Here is a 21,599-nt window from a genome sequence, read left to right as displayed (position 1 = left end):
AGGCGTGGACTTAGAACCTCCGCCTTGGATAGTTGTGACGACGGATGCCAGTCTCTCCGGCTGGGGGGCGGTGTGTCAGACCCGGGCGGTACAGGGGACATGGTCTCCGCACCAGTCCACGTGGTCCATCAATCGCCTGGAAACCAGGGCGGTTCGTCTGGCCTTGCGTCAGTTCCTTCCGATGGTACGAGGTCGGGCGGTGAGAGTTCTATCGGACAATGCGACCACGGTAGCATATATAAACCGACAAGGAGGAACAAGGAGTCGACCGGTGGCGGCCGAAGCGTCCGTGTTGATGGCCTGGGCGGAACGTCATTTAGACCGCATTGCGGCCACCCATATTGCAGGGGTGGACAATGTTCAGGCGGATTATCTCAGTCGGCAGCACCTAGATCCGGGAGAGTGGGAGCTGTCGACTGAGGCAATGTCTCTCATTACTCGGCGCTGGGGAGTGCCATGCTTGGACTTGATGGCAACTCCGCTGAACACCAAGGCGACGCGCTTCTTCAGTCGAAGGCGGGAGCACGGCTCAGAAGGGGTAGATGCACTGGTTCTTCAGTGGCCTCTTCACGTTCTTCTTTGTGTTTCCTCCGTGGCTCTTGGTGGGAAAGGTGTTACGGCGCATAGAATCCCATCGGGGTCTGGTGATTCTCGTGGCTCCGGAGTGGCCAAGACGCCCATGGTTTGCGGATCTCATAAATTTGGCGGTGGACGGGCCACTGCGTCTAGGTCACCTTCCGAATCTCCTTCGCTGGGGTCCAGTATTTTTTAATCGGGCGGATCGCTTCTGTCTGGCAGCTTGGCTTATGAGCGGAGGCAGTTGAGGAAGAAAGGGTATTCCGAGGCGGTTATTACTACATTGCTTCGGGCACGCAGATCCTCAACTACTCTTACCTATGCTAGAGTGTGGAAGGTCTTTGACTCGTGGTGCTCTAACTTGAAGGTGCCGCCGCGACGAGCGTCTATCAGGCATATCCTTACCTTTTTACAGGCTGGCTTGAAAAAGGGTCTGGCCTACAGTTCTCTTCGGGTGCACGTGGCGGCTCTGGGTTGCCTGAGAGGCAAGGTTGACGTTGTCTCTCTGGCGTGTCATCCAGATGTTGCTCGTTTTTTGAGCGGAGTTTGGAACTTACGTCCCCCGGTGAAGTTGCCCTGTCCTTCTTGGAGCTTAAACTTTGGTCCTTCGTGGTCTTTGTACTGCCCTCTTTGAGCCTGTAGGCGGGCCTCCTTGAGGGATTTGACTCTCAAGACAATTTTTCTAGTGGCCATTTCCTCAGCGCGTCATGTTTCGGAGCTGCAGGCTCTTTCGTGCAGGGAACCGTTTTTGCGTATTTCGGAGTCAGGTGTGTCGTTGCGCACGGTTCCATCCTTCTTGCCTAAGGTGGCCTCGTCCTTTCATGTTAATCAGACGGTGGAATTGCCTTCCTTCTCGGATGAGGAGCTACAGTCTTCTCAAGGTCGGGACTTGAGGCGTTTGGATGTCCGTCGTATTCTCCTGAGGTATTTGGAGGTGACTAATGAGTTTCGGAGATCGAATCACTTGTTTGTGTTGTGGAATGGTCCCAAGCAGGGCCTTCAGGCCTCCAAGACGACTATTGCACGATGGTTGAAAACCGCAATCACGTCCACGTACATTGGTTGTGGTAAGTCGGTGCCCGATGGACTGAAGGCTCATTCTCTGCGTTCTCAGGCAGCTTCATGGGCTGAGAGCCAATTGGTGTCTTGCCAGGAGATTTGCAGGGCGGCCACTTGGAAATCCTTGCATACTTTCACTAGGCATTATCGCATGGATGTTCGTGGCCCGTTGGTTGAGTCCTTTGGGAGCAGCGTGATTCGAGCGGGACTCTCTGGGTCCCACCCCATTTAAGGTGGCTCGGGTACATCCCAGCAGTCTGGACTGATCCTGGTACGTACAGGGAAAGGAAAATTAGTTTCTTACCTGATAATTTTCGTTCCTGTAGTACCAAGGATCAGTCCAGACACCCGCCCACGTTTATATCTTCGGAGAGCCCGCTCATGTTTCTTTTCAATAGTCTACACCTTCACGTTGTGATTGCAGGTGTTGCCGCAGATGAAACTGTAAGTTGTTTCTGAGTTCATTTCTAGTTCAGTTTATAGGTTGACAAGTTTGTTCCGGTTGTTGGATGACATTGCTACTTGATCTAGTCAGTGGTGGGGCTATAGAGGGTTGGTTTCCTTCTGCTTTGATATCAGATATACTGAGGGATATCTAGGGGGTGCCTTTCAGCTTTTCTCTCTGACTCCATCTGCTGGAGGGGAGGCATAACCCAGCAGTCTGGACTGATCCTTGGTTCTACAGGAACGAAAATTATCAGGTAAGAAACTAATTTTCCTTTGCCACTGTATCAACAAAACACAAACCACTGCATATATATTTGGAGATTGGAAAAACTGCTGTTGAGCTACTAAAAAAGGAATTATACATAGATGGTTTATACATAACATGACTCGTTATCTTCTAGATCTTTTCTTTACATTGTTACTGTAATTGCAGTGTGACATGCCTTGTCAACTGTCTAATTTCTGTTCTGCTTTTTGTAATCCTGCGTGCTTTTTTTTTTGTCCTGCTTGTACAGCAGGGCAGTTAAGGATTCAGGCACCACTGGAGAGAGTGCACACACTTGGACTCTTGTCACCTTCAAATAAATAGCTTATAAAGTGTGACCAATACTAGCTGTGAGATTTCAGAACTCTGAAAAGTAATTCATCTATGTCCCCCTACTTCATCTTTTCACAGACTTGTATATCTGTAAGTGTATATCCAAGGGAAGTAGAGCCACCCAACAGATTGATTTTACTGCATATGGATTGAATATGACTCTCATCACCATGTCAAAACCATTTCACTTTCCCTGCTCCTCCCAGGTGATCTGTGGAGTTATGATTTCTACAGTGGCGAGTTTGTGGTGTCTCCTGAGCCAGACACCAGTGTGTACACCATCGACCCTCAGCGGCACAAGTACATTATTCTGGGCAGCGATGGGCTCTGGAACATGATCCCTCCACAGGATGCAGTCTCCATGTGTCAGGACCAGGAGGAGAGGAAGGGGTTAATGGTGAGCATTGGTAGTCACCCTCCCACTTTAAACTTTCCAGGCATATCCCTTCCCTTCCTCATTCCCCAGTCCCTGGGTTGGGAGAGGCAGAACTGAGTGACTGAAGTTTGCTGTTCAGTTTGGGATAGAAGTAGTGTAGAATAGTCTTTTTTTTTTTTTTTTTCTAGTTTCAGACAAAGTATTCTGCATGAATCCATTATGTCCCAGTGTCCTATTTAGAGGACAGCTTCTTAAACAATTTGGTACATAATGGGTCATAAGTCTGTGTAACTTGATGTTTTGATATCCAAATCTAACATTTGCCCTTTTGCTCCCCATACCTAGGGGGAACCTGGGCAGTCCTGTGCCAAAATGCTGGTAAACCGAGCACTGGGGCGCTGGCGGCAGCGCATGCTCCGGGCAGACAACACGAGTGCCGTCGTCATTTGCATCTCTCCCCTGTCAGAGAGAGAGGGTGGCAATGACATTGAGGAGGAGCTGCACCTGAACCTGGCAGAGAGTCCTTGCTACAACAGCCAAGAAATACACCTGATGTCAACATCCCCCTGCTCCACTCCTCCGATCAAGGTAATGTTTACAGCAGCACTGGGGAAAAGCAGCATGTATGTGATTGGTCAGATCCTTTTAAAGTACTGCAAAGCCCTCGTTCTGATCTGTCATCTAGCATATGTAGCAGGCCTACTGAAACTTGTCCTATTGACTTCACAGCCAGTTGTGTTTTCAGGATATCCATAGTGCATGTGCCTGAGCTCCAGTGTGTGTGTGTGTGTGTATGTATGTATAGATATAGATATACACACACTCACACACACTCTGGAGTTGGGTATCTAACTAGATAAATGAGCCCTGACCGACGTGCCGCAAATGCGCAGTAGAGAGCAGCTCTACCACGCATGTGCGGCACAGAGAACTCTGAGCAACAGAGGGGAGGAGGAAAGGGCAGGGAGCTGCCGCTCCGATATGTTAACAGCCTGAGCCCGTCCCTCCTCCTCCTCCACTGCCGGGGGGGGGGGGGGGGGGGGGTAGGGAGGGAGTGCCAGACTGTCACGCACAGGGACAGGAGGAGGAAAGAAGAGTCGTGGAGCAAATGCCTTACTCCTTACCTCCAGCTGAACAGATTAGAAGCAGCTGCAGCAGGCGCACAGCGAAGACAACAGAACTGAGAAGACCTGAGTCAGCCAGCCTCCGCCCCCTGAGTCCTGCAGATAAGGAGAAGCCAAGTAAACATTCAGCAACTGCAGGAGGGGGGAGGGGGGGGGCTCTCAGCCACCAGGGGAAGAGTTTACATGGACATCCCTCCACCCCCACTCCCTGCAAAGCAGAGCAACAAAAGTGAAAGCCTGCTCCCTCCTCCCTCTCAAGTCCGTGAGCGGATTTCTTAAAGGCACAGGTCTCCCAGAAAGAGAGCAAAGCAAGCCTTTACTTTGATGCAGCTCCAGCACTGCTCTCTGCATCAATGGCAGGGGGGAAGAAAATTAGAAACAAAAAGTTTCCAATAAAGGCCAAGAGTAACAGACTGCCCTGCCACAAGGGAAGGAGTGAGTCACATAGAGTAGTGACTGAGAGGGGACGGGAGGGGATGAGAGTGAGGGATGGGATTGGGAAAGGGTGTGGAGTGACTGAGGAGGGGAGGGAGTGGGAGTGAGAATGAGGGGAGGTGAGAGTGAAGGAAGGGGGTTTCAGTGAGAGGGGAGGGAGGCAGTGGGAGAAAGAGGGTGAATAAGACTGAGGGAAAGGAGTTTGAGTGGGGGCAGGGGAAGGAAGGGAGGTGAGTGGAGGAAGGGGGGTGAGTGACCGAGGGGAAGGAGGATGAATGACCAAGGTGAATGACAGAGGGGAAGGGGGAGTGAGGGAGAAGAAATAAGGAAGAGTGCTGTTTCCGAAAACCAAACCGAAAAAAAATGTTTTAATGTAAGCCCGTTGTTACAGGCTTAATGGCTAGTAGATATATAGATAGATATAGAGATATGTGTATATATATGTGTGTATGTATATATATATATATATATATATATATATATATATGTCAAAAAGAACCCCCAACGTAATAACGTGGGAGACAACTAGCACTCCTTACATATAATAATCCAATTTAAATACCCCACAATATTTAAAAATATCAACTTTTTATTAGTGTTTTGACACTCACCTTACAAATATATTAGTACAAAATTATATCAAATACATTATTTTAACATACATTAAAATTTCTAATCAGTCCAATGAATGTTAGCCCTCAATTCTCACCTAAGTACTAAACTCAATCTTACCCTCATTGGACTATTATTCTCTCTTTAGTGTTGTACTTGGTCTTCTGTAATGAATCCACCACTTAGTTATTAAACATTTTTATCTGCATAGCTTAATTACTACTGCTATGCCCATCAATCTTAACAAAAATTAGTGGTGTATTCTGTTTTGATGGTTCCATCTTCCATCCAGACAAGGACCTTGTTTCGCCAATGTTGGCTTCTTCAGGGGAATACTTGCATAGAGACCAAACATCAACAAAAACCAATGTCTTCTATTTCATATATCTTTGCCTCATCACAAATTCGTCTCTACCGGCGTCAACCATGGATATATTCTTTCAAAGAATGTTCACTGGTTCTCATCACCTTTTCTTCCACAGTAAAACTACTATATTTTCACAATGATGTTACAGGTTCGAGCTCTCAAACTTCCAAATGACTCTCAAAGCAACTGCACGCTACCACTGTTCAATTTCTTCTCACTTAACTTCAAAGTCGTTCCTGGTAATTCTCAACCACCTTCATTCTCTTCCTCAGTGTAAAACCGTGCGTCGTCCTCAAAGGTTTTTCCATAATGAAAGGTTTTTCCATAATGAAAGGTTTTTCCATAACCTTTGAGGTCGACGCACGGTTTTACACTGAGGAAGAGAATGAAGGTGGTTGAGAATTACCACTGCCTCTCCATAGAGAGGCAGTGGGAGAAAACCTTTAGTAAATAGATCCTCAAGAGCCCTATTTCCTAAAGACTTCTGATTATAGGGACTGGTTGGAGAAAAATTAACTTAGAAAATTGGATTCATCCTTTTCCTGCTTGTTAGATAAATTGTAGCAGATCACTTGCAGGGCTTCTCGTGCTTTCTCATGGAGAAGCCTGCATCGGACATGGGAAGGGGAGGGGTAAGTAAGAGCAGCATGGATTGTGACGTCTTTGTACTGGTTGGTTAAAACTAATCCATTCCTGTTATAGAGTTGCGCAAGAAGCAGTAGCCCACTGTTAGAAATGTATATTTTGAAGCTGTAAGCTTTCATCTGGTCACGAGATTTGCATCATGCACACTGAATCCAACGTAGTTGGAATTGATTTCTGCAAACCAGTTGAAAGCCAGAGCGTGATATCTGTGACACGTTTCCAGACACTGCTGCTTTCAGGGTTTCTCTTCCGTGACATGCTGGTTGTGGGGTAAAGATGAGTTTAAAGAATTATCAAAATGAATCTAGTTAAAAGCAAAAATGGTTGCAGATGCATTGAGAGTGCTACTGCTGCTTGTGTGCACCTTTTTGGAAATATTGCACTGCGGGCACAGCTAAAGCGTTTCTCCTCTTTGTGAGAGAAACGCTGGGGAATTGACCAGAAAGTTCAGTGTTGCTGCTAGTGCTTCGTCATATTACGTTTCCAAGCAGGACACGCTCGTGTGTGTTCCCATGACCACTCTCCTCCTCCAGCACAGACTACAAAAGGGATTGCATTTGTGCTTGCCGATTTTTAAGCTTCTTCGTAAAAGGGGGGGAAACGTCCTTACAGAGCTTTCCTTTGTAACTAGAACCTTGTCCCGTTACTGTGAACAGAAGCCTTTTCAAGCACCTGTCTTGTCCGCTGTTGCTAAGGAAGTTTCAGAATTACTGGTTACAATGGATTTGAATAGCTGCACACTGCTTTGATGTTCCCTAGTGCCTTTTGAAAAATAGGAAAAATAAGATTAGAACACTTTTAAGTTTGCTTGATACGGAGCCAGACAGTAATTGAGCCGGGATTCAGGTGCAAGCAGCAGTGACATCCCTAAACTGTCTCATCCGCCCTCTTCACCCATTCATAAAATATGCCAGTGTGCAGATGGATCATGGCATTGACTCAGACGTTTGCTTGTCAGTAGTTAAGGAACAGCAGCCTAGAGGTTAGAGGAGCAGGCAGGGCAGCAGGGTTCAAATCTTCCTCTCCCACTGTGACCCTCCTTGTGACCTTGGGCAAGTCCCTTTATCTTCCTTTTCCTCAGGTACCCACTTGAGACTATAAGCTCTTTCGGGCAGGGACTTACTGTATCTGAATACTTACCGTTGCTGTATAGTGTTGCGAATATCCATTCCCTGTACGTACCCAGATCAGCCCAGACTCCTGGGTTTTGCCCTCCTGCTCTAGCAGATGGAGACAGAGCAGTTATCAAACCAAACTCTGCCTATAAATAGGCTTGTGCCACCTACAGTCGGGCAGTATTCTTCTGTCTCCAGCAGATGGGAGAGGTGCCAAACCTACAGTCTGGGCTGTGTGCTTAAGCTGATTATCTTGTGTTTAGTTAGTTTAGGGGACTTTTTTGTCTTTTGTTTCTGGATTATTTCAGCTTTATTTAAAAAGAGTATAAAAGAAAGGAGCTTGTGGCAGCACAGTGGTCGTTAGGTTCTGAAAGAGCCATCCCATGCTGGTCTGAGGCAGCTGCTTCACAGGGTCGAGGGACCTACTTATCTACTTAGCAGCTTGGGTGCGACACCGGGGAGCCCGGTTCACTCCACCCAAAGGGATCAGCAACTTGGACCACAGCCGGGCAAGTTTTTATAATTTAATAAAAGTTTTGCTTTCGTTTTCTCCCGCGTCGGCTCTCTCCTTCACTCCCTGTCGCAGTGTGGTATTTGCCTTTCGTTTAGCTGTTTATTCATTGAATTTTCATTGAATTTTCTTTAATTTATTTTGTCTTTATTTTCCTGTCACGACTCGATGCCGCGTTCGTCCGTTTGCCACGTGTGCGGGTCGGTCTGCGTCCGGCTCTCCAGGGAGGGCCTTTGCTCGGCTTGCATCCCGGGGTGGGGGGGGGAGGGGCTGTCGGGAGCCAAAAAATAAATAAATATATATATATATTAAAATGGCAAAACTAGTTAAATCAAAGTCCTCCCCAGAACCAGTTGGGACGTCTGCAGCAATTCTGTAAGCATTTTGGAGTTTTGGTTTTTTTTTAAATACTGTTACATCCCTGCCCTAAAGAGCTTGTAATTTGAGTGAGGAGCTAAAGACTTCCTGAGGCAAAAGTGGGGTTTGTACTTTGGGTTCTTGATTCCTAATGCATTACAGTAACCACTAGGCCACTCTCACTTTTTTTTTTTTTTTCCTCCTCCTGTCAAACAATCTTTATCAGCTAATCAAGTTGCTAGAGCACCAGCCTTATTGGTCTTAAAAATTAAAAGTTGGGAAGCTGTGAAGCAGCCAGTATGGAAAAATAATACAATAAAGATTTCATTATGTCTTTTTTTGGTTCATTACAAAATCTGAACTTGTCAGCAGCCCAAGCATTTGAGGTAGAATTTTCCTGCACCAGAAACCTTTTGTAGCAGAGGCATTAGCTGACTTGTTTCTAGGCCTTCCCGTTGGTGAACTCTTCCATGGCCTGTAGATGAGGGACTGACTGTCCTTGTAAGTGAAGGTTTATGAATGTGGCATAATTCTCTGAATAATTGCTTGGTTTCTGCTTGCCTTTACAGGTTCTAGATGAGGACCCGTGGCCAAGATTTACATGTTCTGAACCTCTTCCCACCCTTGTACGCAGAAACGCATACTCTGAGAAAACTGCAGAGTGGCTGAGTGAGGCCGGCAAATGTGGGTGGCATTCAGCCTGGAGCTCTTCCAGGGACCCAGAAACGGTAGAAGAGAACAAATCCTCAGCCTTGAGGACCTTTGAACCACACAGAAGTGGGGCCTCTGTCTGCCTCGCCCCTTCCAATTCTGCACACACTAGTGCAGACCCAAAACTCCTCAGGACACCTCCCAGCAGCCAAACAAAAAATGCAGAAGCCGAGAAAACGTCCACGGGAGCTTTTAAAAGGACACTGGAGGAATCTAACTCAGGTCCAGCATTGAAGAAACCACGGCGCAACCTAGTCCGAGTCAGCAGTGCCCAGCAGGAGAGCCCTTCCAACACCCCAAAGCGTAAAGCCTCAGATAAGCTCATCATGCGCCGCAGCCTCCGGGGGCAGAAGAAGCTCGGCAACCCCTTGCTGCACCAGCACAGAAAGACAATCTGCGTCTGCTGAGGAGCTGCCTGAGGCGCACTACACAACAACAGACCTTCAAAGCTGTTACGGAAGTCTTAGGGTGGTAGGAACCTGATCCCAAGCCGACTTGCTGATGGAAACTGGTAGTCAATTTTGTAAGGTTTTTTTTTTTTTTTTTTTTTTTTTAGGGGGATTTATGGTTGTGGGCGGCTGGATTTCTGCCACTCCAAGGAGCCTAAAACTCTTATAAAGTAGGAAAGACATTTTATGGGTGTCTGAGCATTTTATCCAGGCCCTGTGTGTGTGTGTGTGTTCTCGCTCATTACAACTGTAAGTTTTGTAGCTGCATAGGTTTGTCTTTGAAAAGTGTGTGTGTGTATAAATTTGTGCCCCTTTCATACAAACACTAATCTTTCCTTATTTTTCCCCTGCCTCCACCTTGTATAAATGCCAATGGAGTCTTAAACAAAAAAACAAACCTACAAAATTATATATATATATATATATATATATATATGTGTGTGTGTATTGCATTTTATGACATCAATTTTATCTTCGTTTCCCCACCTAGTCTGAAGGTCTGGTTTTGTACTGACTTGCAAGGCAGATGATTTGACAAGATTTTAAAATCATTATTCAAGCAGAGGATAAAGTGTGTATTTTCATAATATCTGCCTGTGAGAGAAAATACTAGTTCTGTATCTTTGTACTTTGATCTGTCTGGTCAAGAAAATAAAAACATTCTGGATAGCAAGGAAGATTAAAGCCTGCCCGACCAGTCTGTGGTGCTGCACGAATGCAAAGTACGGCCATGCCCGGACTTGAGGTTCTTGGGCTTGACAGAGCCTGGAAGCTCTGTGAAGGAAGTGCACTTATAATGGCAGGAGGTTACCTCTCCTCCTCAGTTCATTATTCCTGAAGCAGGGATGAGCAGTTTTTACTTTGGATATACTGGCCATGAGGATGCAGTGCAGGAACCTTCCCATTCATGGAGGCATGGTGCCATCATGTGGTCACTGCACATGCCGCTCTGTTTCTGCATGGATACCTTTTTTTTTGTCCCTTGGAAATTTGATTTCATTACAAAGGACTGTATCCCCGTCTCTGCAATCAATATTTCTCTGTTTATCCTTTCCAGTTTTTTATATTTGTTTTTGAGTTATTAAAAAAAACCACATCTGCTCTGACTTGCTGGCGCACACCTGCTGCATCCCCTGTGGCTGTGCCATACACAGGGCTTTCATGGGGCAGTGAGAGCTGGCAGGGTGCCATTTAGGTGGTGAAGTTGTTCACTGTTGGTAGGCAATACTGGATGGCTAATCGAAGGGGCTTTTTGATTGCCCGGAGAGGATATTGTCTGCAAGTTTTTAGTTAGTTATTTTCACTTTTTTTTTTCCCCATATTGCTACCCCTGAAGGGAGCCTTGTTCTATTTGCAGAGCCACAGAGTGCAATTTGTACTGTCATAGATCTGAGGAATCAAACCTGTGACTAGGAAGGTGGGTCTCTTGAACTCTCAGTCTATTTTATGGTTCTTTTCTATGTCATTATATTGTAAGCACTTTTTGAAAGCCATCTCTGTTTTATCCCTTTTACAATTCTTCAGTTCCAGGTGGCATGCTCCCCCACATCACCTTTGATGGAGTCAAGCCCTGCCTGCCCCACTGAGTAGGAGATTTCAGCTCAGGTCTTCTGCACCACGGTGCTGGATCCAATCATGGGGGGGACGGGACCCTACCTTCCTTCCTTCCTTCTCTCTAGTTTTGATGTTATGTGAGTGATCAGTTACTTAGCTACACTTGTTCTTCCAGTGACAGTGAATGTCTGTCCAAGTGGGCAGAGGACCTCTGTAAGAAATCGAATGTTCTGCAGCCCTCCTACTCCCATGCTTCCAAACTTCTTTCTCACTATTCAAAATGTATTTCTAAAGTGCACAACCCCCATATAGTGTTTCACTTAGCTCCCTTGGAGGTAAACTTTAACTTGCTTGACAAGGGGAAGGGAGGTTTTTAATGTTAGTGGGTGCAATATGCAGGGGGCTAAGGACTAAGTTAATATATAAAAGCACTATTTCAACATAGCTAAACTGAAAGGTGCTAGGAAAAGAAAACTCTCAGGGTATGGGATCCTTCATGTTGCAGTCCTTGGTGTGTGTTGTAAACGTCATCTGGTCCACTCAGCTCTTACTCATTCTGCCTTATTTATTTGCTCCTGAGTTTAATTACATTTTGTCCCTGAGGGGTGCTTCCTGTCTCTAGATGCACTGTGGTAAAAGTTGAAGACTAGGATAGCCACAGCTTCTAGCAATCTGAATAAATTGATGAAAGGGGACCAAAGAGTACTTTTGTATTAAATCATCCAAGTATTCAAGAACAGTTTAATATGTACTTTTTACCAAACATACATGATAAGCAGTTGTGGCATTATCACCAGGGCTGTTTATAGTATTGGCCAAGGAGGGAGGGTATGAGCTTTCTTGCTATTCCAATAATTGAAGGTGCTGCTAATTTACCATGAAATGTTCTTAAATTATTTTGTATTTGAAAAAAATTCAGTTCTTATGGAGTATGTGGACCTTATGTACTATCAGTTCACCTAAATAAAAACCAATGGCCTGTTCACTTTGAGGGCTGCTGATCTTGTTTTATTTTAAACTGGGTTTTGTATGTTTAGGTGTGCTTCACCAGGGTTGTATCTATGGCTTTTGCTGTGTCAGCATAGGTTGGAGATCTTCCCATACATAAATAGACCTGAAATTTTGGGGGTGAAATACACCTCCTTTTTTTGTTAGAAGGGTATACTTTTCTTCCACTTTTTTTTTTTTTCCTTTTTTTGATACAAAACTCATCCACACCTACTGAATTGCAGTTCTGAAAAGAAGATTAAAGCAACTCCTCAGATCATTCATGTTTTAAGATTACTTGAGATTACTGTGCTATGCTAACACAGCTGTAATACACACACTGTGTTTTGACAACACAAGATTTACTGGAATCAGAGCGGAATCAGTATTTTAAATTTAAGAACATGAAAACATGCCATGCTGGGTTAGTCCATCAAGCCCAGCATCCTGTCTCCAACAGTGGCCAAACCTGGCAAGTACCCAAAAACTAAGTCTCTTCCATGTTACCGTTGCTAGTAATAGCAGTGGCTATTTTCTAAGTCAACTTAATTAATAGCAGGTAACAGACTTCTCCAAGAACTTCTCCAATCCTTTTTTAAACACAGCTATACTAACTGTACTAACCACATCCTCTGGCAACAAATTCCAGAGTTTAATTGTGCGTTGAGTGAAAAAGAACTTTCTCTGATTAGTTTTAAATGTGCCACATGCTAACTTCATGGAGTGCTCCCTAGTCTTTCTATTATCTGAAAGAGTAAATAACTGATTCACATCTACCAGTTCTAGACCTCTCATGATTTTAAACACCTCTATCATATCCCCCCTTATCCATCTCTTCTCCAAGCTGAAAAGTCCTAACCTCTTTAGTCTTTCCTCATAGGGGAGCTGTTCCACTCCCCTTATCATTTTGGTCGCCCTTCTCTGTACCTTGCGCATTGCAATTATATCTTTTTTGAGATGCGGCGACCAGAATTGTACACAGATTCAAGGTGCAGTCTCACCATGGAGCGATACAGAGCATTATGACATTTTCCGTTTTACTCACCATTCCCTTTCTAATAATTCCCAACATTCTGTTTGCTTTTTTGACTGCCGCAGCACACTGAACCGATTTCATTGTTATCCACTATGATGCCTAGATCTTTTTCTTGGGTGGTAGCACCGAATATGGAACCTAACATTGTGTAACTATAGCATGGGTTATTTTTCCCTATATGCATCACCTTGCATTTATCTACATTAAATTTCATCTGCCATTTTGATGCCCAATTTTCCAGTCTCACAAGGTCTTCCTGCAATTTATCACAATCTGCTTGTGATTATAACTACTCTGAACAATTTTGTATCATCTGCAAATTTAATTACCTCACTCGTATTTCTTTCCAGATCATTTATAAATATATTGAAAAGTAAGGGTCCCAATACAGATCCCTGAGGCACTCCACTGCCCACTCCGTTCCACTGAGAAAATTGTCCATTTAATCCTACTCGCCTGTCTTTTAGCCAGTTTGTAATCCACGAAAGGACATCGCCACCTATCCCATGACTTTTTACTTTTCCTAGAAGCCTCTCTTGAGGACCTTTGTCAAACGCCTTCTGAAAATCCAAATACACTACATCTACCGGTTCACCTTTATCTACATGTTTATTAACTCCTTCAAAAAAGTGAAGATTTGTGAGGCAAGACTTGCCTTGGGTAAAGCGATGCTGACTTTGTTCCATTAAACCATGTCTTTCTATATGTTCTGTGATTTTGATATTTAGAACATTTTCCACTATTTTTCCTGGCACTGAAGTCAGGCTAACCGGTCTGTAGTTTCCCGGATCACCCCTGGAGCCTTTTTTAAATATTGGGGTTCCTTGTATGTACCCGGATCAGTCCAGACCATGGGTTGTGCATCCTGCTCAGTAGATGGAGACAGACTGGAACTGAAAATGCATCCCATAATAGGATAGAACCTCCCCTGCTCCCTTCAGTATTTCTGTCTCCCAGCAGATGCAAGCAACTGAACCCCTGGTTCCCCTTCTCATCTCCTTATCGTTTCTCCGTGAGGTTTTTATCTTTACAGATCAAGCACGTATTAACCAGTGTTTAATTTTATAATTATTTGAAAGTATTCTGGTTCCCTGTACGTACCAGGATCAGTCCAGACGGTGGGTTATGTCCCCCGTCCAGCAGATGGAGTCAGACAAGGCTTCGGAGGGTGATGACATATAAGCCAGTGCACTCTCTGCAGGAGCTCAATATCTTTCTGACTCCAGCAGATAGGAGTAGGGGAACTGCACTTCCCCTGGAAGAAGCCTAGTTTTCTTCAATTCTTTATTACTCTGTTAAGTTTGGATCAAGTTAGCTTATCAAAAAAAAAAAAGTATTACAAGGTAAAGGGGAGTTGCGGTTTGTGCCTTGCAGGCTGAGCTGCCTAGTTCACTTCTCTCCTCCTACTCCCTCCCTCCTCTTCTGGGGTAAGTGTGCCGGTTGATTTTTTGTTCTGTTTACCTTGGTTTTTCTCCCTAGCTTAGGTGCTTGGGCAGTGGATCACCTTGCACGGCTGGCTGCTTTGGTGGAAGCTGGTGGTGCCAGCCTCTCCCCTTTGTGCCGACTCCTGCCCCACGGCCCCGAGACGTTTTCTTTCCCCGGGGCCGCTGCAGCAGGGAGGGGAGATTCCCCTGCTGCCTCCGGGGCACTTGCGGGTAGCGGAGGCATACTTTCCCGCCCCCCTTCTCCCCCGGCCGCTGGAGAGCATGCCACGGCCGTCCCGTTGCTCGGCCTGTGGCGAGCCGGGGTCGAGGATATCCCGTGAGGGCATCTGTTCTAGGTGCCTCCCCGGTGGGGAGGGCACCTCAGGGCCGCTGAGCAACTTTTCGTTCCGTGCCTCCACGCGGTCTGGGCAGCGTGGACCGGCCCCTTCGCATTCGGCGGGAACAGTGGCCATTTTGAATCACCTGGATTGCGATTCCCAGCATTCAGAGGAGGAGCAGCAGGATTCTCGGGGCAGTTCTCCCCCGATTCTGACACCGGTGGAGGCCCTCAGTGGCCAGATTCCCTCAGATGATCCCGTTATCGCCCCCCCTCCGGGTCCTCCGCTCTTCTCTCCAGAGTTCATTGTGCTCATGCACAACGCATATCTGCAGCGCCTGGAAGCTCCCAGGGCGCCCACGCCAGGCCCACCTACCGCCAAGACCCCCGTTTAGTGGACGCACAGCAGGGGACCCCGGACATGGAGGGGGGCACCAGGGTCCCCCCATGGGGCCCCCAGAGTTCATTTTGCACCACCCTTGCTGCCAGGGGTGGGTGCTCTTCCGGATCAGGGGGGATCCCCCAGATCATCCGGATACTACTCTCCCGGAGGCACAGCTGGACAGGGATGACCCGAGGGTCCTCCGCATCTTCCGGAGGGAGGAGCTTGACAATCTCATCCCCCAGATTCTTCAGGAGCTAGACCTGGATCCTCCGCCCGAGCCGCCTGCTCCCTCCGCCCCAGCCGTCGCCTTGTCAACCAAGAAGGGGGACCCGGTCCTGGCCGGGCTGCGTCCTCTGTCCCGGGCCTTCCCCACACATTCCACCTTTCTACAGCTCTTGGCTAGAGAATGGGATACTCCCAAATCCTCAATGAAGGTCAGACGAGCCACAGAGAGGCTTTATCCACTCCTGGAGGGACTGCCTGGAGTTGATCAAGGTCCCGAAAGTGGACTCGGCGGTCACCAAGAGAACTACTATCCCGGTTACGGGTGGCACAGCCCTACGGGATCTTCAGGACAGGAAGTTGGAAATTTACCTCAAGAGAGTCTTTGAAGTCTCGGCGCTGGGAATGCGCGCTGTCATCTGTAGCTCTCTCGCACAAAGGGCAAGTCTCCGCTGGGTCCAGCAGCTACTCACCTCACAAGCCTTGCCGCCCGAGGAAGCTGCCCAGGCTGACCGCTTACAGTCTGCCATAGCATACGGAGCAGACGCCTTGTATGGCCTGTTCAGGGTCCTGACGAGATCCATGGTCTCGGTGGTGTCGGCAAGGCGTCTCCTGTGGCTTTGCAACTGGTCGGCGGATTCTTCTTCCAAGTCAGAAGAACATAAGAAATTGCCATGCTGGGTCAGACCAAGGGTCCATCAAGCCCAGCATCCTGTTTCCAACAGAGGCCAAAACCAGGCCACAAGAACCTGGCAATTACCCAAACACTAAGAAGAACCCATGCTACTGATGCAATTAATAGCAGTGGCTATTCCCCAAGTATAATTGATTAATAGCCATTAATGGACTTCTCCTCCAAGAACTTATCCAAACCTTTTTTGAACCCAGCTACACTAACTGCACTAACTACCTTCTCTGGCAACAAATTCCAGAGCTTTATTGTACGTTGAGTGAAAAAGAATTTTCTCCGATTAGTCTTAAATGTGTTACTTGCTAACTTCATGGAATGCCCCCTAGTCCTTCTATTATTCGAAAGTGTAAATAACTGAGTCACATCTACTCGTTCAAAACCTCTCATGATCTTAAAGACCTCTATCATATCCCCCCTCAGCTGTCTCTTCTCCAAGCTGAACAGCCCTAACCTCTTCAGCCTTTCCTCATAGGGGAGCTGTTCCATCCCCTTTATCATTTTGGTTGCCATTCTCTGTACCTTCTCCATCGCAACTATATCTTTTTTTGAGATGCTGCAACCAGAATTGTACACAGTATTCAAGGTGCGGTCTCACCATGGAGCGATACAGAGGCATTATGACATTTTCCGTTCTATTAACCATTCCCTTCCTAATAATTCCTAACATTCTATTTGTTTTTTTGACTGCTGCAGCACACTGAGCCGACGCTTTTAAAGTATTATCCACTATGTTGCCTAGATCTTTTTCCTGGGTGGTAGCTCCTAATATGGAACCTAACATCGTGTAACTACAGCAAGGGTTATTTTTCCCTATATGCAACACCTTGCACTTGTCCACATTAAATTTCATCTGCCATTTGGATGCCCAATCTTCCAGTCTTGCAAGGTCCTCCTGTAATGTATCACAGTCTGCTTGTGATTTAACTACTCTGAATAATTTTGTATCATCCGCTAATTTGATAACCTCACTCGTCGTATTCCTTTCCAGATCATTTATATATATATATATTGAAAAGCACCGGTCCAAGTACAGATCCCTGAGGCACTCCACTGTTTACCCTTTTCCACTGAGAAAATTGACCATTTAATCCTATTGGAGACAAGAACATGAATGTACATCAATAATGAATACATGTATTTAGGAACATAATAAACAATATACAAAATAATTGTCTCCACATTATTTTTTGTTAACCCCTCCCGGCATATCTAACCCTTACATGCAACTAACAGTCAATAACAAATACTGAATCAGCAGAGAGTGCAAAGGAGCCTTCAACCCGATGCTCGTGTATCCCGCCATTCTAGATACTTTTGCCTAACATTCAGAAAGGGCCCTAACTTCCCACGTTTATGAGCAGTAATTTTACACAATACAAAAATCTTGTCCACTCTTGCCTGAATTGTGGCTAGGGTGGGCCCCAAAGGAGTTTTCCAAAGAGATGCTATTTCACACCTGGTTGCTGTCGCCACAAACCTAATAAACTGCGAACTGTATGTATCCCCCAGCAAGGAATCCCCATTCAGCAGAGCCATCTGAGGGGTAAATACAACATGGATCTGCAGAATGTCTGACACCCAACCCGCCACCGATTCCCATACCTTAGGTCCCTTCTCCCCCACACCCTTTCCAACATCTATCTGAGATGGCTGCGTTTATGCGGTGGAGGCATACAGGTGTATAGTACCATCTGTACATCAATTTCAGCCCGTTTTCCACTAGGAAAGCGGAAATCATGCCTTTCCCCATGGTAGAATACGTGTCTGCCCAAAAATCTTCATCTAAGATCTCCCCATGCACCCGCATAAGACGGGGTAGTCTTTAGATCACTATTTAACACTTTATAAATCTTAGAGAGGAGGCGAGGAACCTTATCCACCTCCTTACAAAATGTTTCAAAAAGAGAAACCGGGGATTGCAAATCTTGTTGCAGGCTGGACTTAGCCCCATAACTGCGAAGCTGCAAATAATGGTAAAGTTCCCCTGCGGCTAAGCCATATCTGGTCTGAAGGGCATCAAAGGGAACCCACCCATTATTTTCCCAAAGTTGCCCACATGAGCGAATACCTTTCCTGAGCCAATCTTTAAAGATCCACTAAGCCTGTCCCTTCAGAAAATCCCGATTAAAGAAAGGGGATGAGTTTATGGAGCCCATTCTATCACCAATCAATACCCTACGCCAGGCATCCCAGATCTGCAAGGTGTTATGCACTGGCGTTGGTAAATCCAATATTCTAGGCCATTCAGACCGCGGGCGCCAGATTAACGTGTAAAAGGGGCATCCCACCAGTTTCTGTTCTATGTCAATCCACTGCTCCCCCCCTCCCCTGCCCATGCCATTCAGTCACCACTCGCAGCTGTGCCGCCGCATAGTACCATACCAAATTCGGTACTGCTAGACCCCCATGAGCCCTTGGACGGTACAGTACACCGCGCAACTCGTGGTTGCTTGCCCTGCCAAATAAATTTCATAAAGCGGCGTTGCCATTTCACCATTATAGGTGTGGGAATGTGAATAGGAAGCGTCTGGAACAAATAGCAAAGCCGAGGTAGAACATTCATTTTAAAAGTGGCGATCCGGCCCAGCCATGATATGTGGTAACGGCTCTACTCCTCCAACTCTTTATACATCTTTGTTAACAGGGGAGGGTAATTGAGGCTAAAGATATCAGTATGCACTCCAATATATACACCCAGATATTTTATCTTATCCTTTGCCCACCGAAAAGGGAAGGCCGCTTTAAGGTTACACACTTGGGCATCTGACAAAGATACATTTAAAATCTCAGTTTTTTCCCAATTAATAGAGTAGCCTGACACCCTACTATAAGATTTTATAATGGCTACCACAGCAGGCAGAGAGCTCGCGGGGTTGGTGAGCATCAATATCACATCATCGGCAAACATAGCCAGCTTAGTTGAGAAATCCCCCACCTGAATACCAGTTATTTCTGATGAATTTCTAATTTTCTGAGCCAAAGGTTCAATAAAAATAGCAAACAATAAAGGTGAAAGGGGACACCCCTGCCTGGTCCCTTGACCTACAGTAAAATAAGAGGAATATCCTCCGTTCTTGATGCAAGCTTTCGGCTCATTATACAGTGTTTGCATCCAGTTGATAAAGAAATGACCAAAACCCATCAGTTCAAGAACTTGAAAAAGAAATGGCCAATGGACCAGATCAAAGGCTTTCTCCGCGTCCACAGCCATCAGTAAATAGGGGGAATTACATCGTTTAACCCACCACAGGGAATCCAGAATTTTCCTAACAATATCAGATGCCATGCGCCCTGGAATTAAGCCAGCCTGATCCAAATGTATTAATTGAGCAATAAACTTATTCAGCCTACTAGCCAAGATTTTAGCCAGTAACTTGTGGTCAATATTCAATAGGGATATGGGTCGATACGATCCGCACTGGGTAGGGTCACGTCCCGGTTTAGCTATGATAGTGATGCCAGCAACGTTGGAATTAGGAGCCAGCTTACTCTCTATTCGTAGGGCATTAAACATCCTAGAGAGAGGAGCCGAAAGCTCTCCAGCAAAGCTCTGATAGAAACGGGCTGTAAACCCGTCTAAACCAGGTGACTTGCTCACCTTTAATTGTTTGATAGCGTAAGAAACTTCCTCTACAGTGATTTCTGCATCTAAGCATGCACTTTGATTCTCCAACAGGGTCGGCAAAGAGACATCCTGCAGAAAAGCTGCTATGTCTGGATTAGTAATGGCAGAGTTACCTTGATATAAAGTTTCATAAAAGCGAAGAAAGCGCTAATATCCTCATTAGAAGTAAGCATTCGTCCCTGTTCATCTTTGATTTTAGTAATAAGATTCTGCAATCGCTGCGCCTTTAACTTATTCGCAAGTAGCTTTCCGGCCCTATTCCCTCCCTCGAAGTAGGCTTGTTCAGCCCGCTCTAGGTCAAACGCTATTTTAGTAGCGTCTAACGCTGCAATCTGGGACCAGCAGTGCTCGATATCTGCTACACCTATACTAGAAGTACTACGCTTATGTTGTTTCTCCAACACTAACAGGCGGTCAGTAAGCGACTGCCGCATTTGCCACTCGGATTTCTTAACATGAGAGGCTCTGGTGATAAGGGACCCCCGTGGCACTGCTTTTAAACAGTCCCATACCATAATAGGTGAAATATCAGGTGTCGAGTTAAACATCAAATACTCGTTAATACTTTGCCAACACTGTTCAAGAAATGGCTTGTCATCGAGCAGACTATCATTTAACCTCCAAAATCGTTGTCCCCTGTCATAAGCTGGGAAGGAGAGCTCCACCCACAGCGGCGCATGGTCCGACCAGGTGATAGAATCTACGTGGACCTGCAGTACCCTATGTAAAAGACCTTTGTCCACAAATATATAATCCAGTCTTGAGTACAAATTGTGTGGCTTGGAGTAGAAAGTGTACTCCCTCTGTTTAGGGTTAAGGAATTGCCAAGTATCTTCCAATTGAAAATGACGGAGGTAGGTAACAAAATGTTGTCTATCTTTCCTGGGAACGGAACTCCTTCCAGATGAGACATCAAGTTTAGGGTTAATAGGGATGTTACAATCCCCCGCCATTATTAGATGACCCTCTAAGTTGGCTTGCACAATGTCATTCAGGTGTTCAAAAAAGGAAGCCTGTGAAGCATTAGGAGCATAAGTGTTCATCAAAGTAAATTGTTCTCCCGCTACCATTATATTGAGTAACAAAAATCTCCCCTCAGGGGCTGCAACACATCTCCGTAGTTCAAAAACAAAGTCTTTCTGGAACAGGATCCCCACTCCCGTGTATTGCCCGGTCTTTGTGCAAGCAGACCAGAATTGAGTGGGATATTGGGGTGAACGTAATAAATGTTCGTATCTCCGTTTTAAGTGAGTCTCCTGTACCAAGGCTATTGCAATGTTGGCCCTCTGAAGATCCTGAAATAAAAGTTTACGCTTGCGTGGGGAGTTTAATCCTTTAACGTTCAAGGATAATAGTCTGAAAGTCGCCATTATTCCAGTATAAGTATGCCTGATCCAATCAGCCGATCCAAAAGCAAATTCAAGGCTGACCAAGCACTCTCCTGATGTGTGACAAAATGCATGCAAGAACAGAGAAAAATCAGCTGAAAAACCCCAAAATCACCCTTCCCCTCCCGCCCACCCCTGATCTCGAGACCATATAAACCTCTGGCCTCGTCACCCATCTGTAGGGGGAATGGCACAGCAGATCTCCCACTGCCCACCCCGTGAGGAATCTTGCAAAAGAGTCAGCAAATGAAATAATGCAGCCATCCGAATATTCTCCCGAAGAAGATATGACCCCATGTAAACAATGCTGGTTGGTTCGCTAGCAGTGATTTCCGGATCTGGCGTACGCCGAAGCCTCTTCCCGCCTTTGCCCATTCTCTGCCATCGAGGTTCTTCCTTTTGTGCTGTGTTTGGAGACGCAGGAGCATGATAATCAGGCATATGGTAACCTGCGTCCTGTAAACATTTTGCAGCCTCCTGTATTGATTGCACCTTGTAGGATTTACCTTGAATAGTAAAGCCTAACCCAAAAGGGAATAGCCATCTGTATCTGATATTTTCTTTATTC

At 45.9% G+C, this 21,599-nt stretch overlaps 1 protein-coding gene across 1 annotated transcript in view; it reads left to right on the top strand.

Moving 5' to 3' along the window:
• PPM1D (protein phosphatase, Mg2+/Mn2+ dependent 1D) overlaps positions 1–11,927 on the top strand; it is a 59,662-nt gene extending 47,735 nt beyond the window's left edge. Inside the window, exons 4-6 of the mRNA XM_029612020.1 lie at positions 2,887–3,077; positions 3,402–3,644; positions 8,792–11,927. Coding sequence (XP_029467880.1) covers positions 2,887–3,077; positions 3,402–3,644; positions 8,792–9,340 — 983 coding nt within the window. The 3' untranslated portion in view covers positions 9,341–11,927. The remainder of the gene's footprint in view (positions 1–2,886; positions 3,078–3,401; positions 3,645–8,791) is intronic.
• The last annotated feature ends 9,672 nt before the right edge of the window (positions 11,928–21,599 follow it).

Source organism: Rhinatrema bivittatum, chromosome 8, assembly GCF_901001135.1.
Source record: "Rhinatrema bivittatum chromosome 8, aRhiBiv1.1, whole genome shotgun sequence".
In the NCBI taxonomy this organism is placed as follows: domain Eukaryota; kingdom Metazoa; phylum Chordata; class Amphibia; order Gymnophiona; family Rhinatrematidae; genus Rhinatrema; species Rhinatrema bivittatum.
This window is presented reverse-complemented; position numbering and strand designations above follow the sequence as displayed.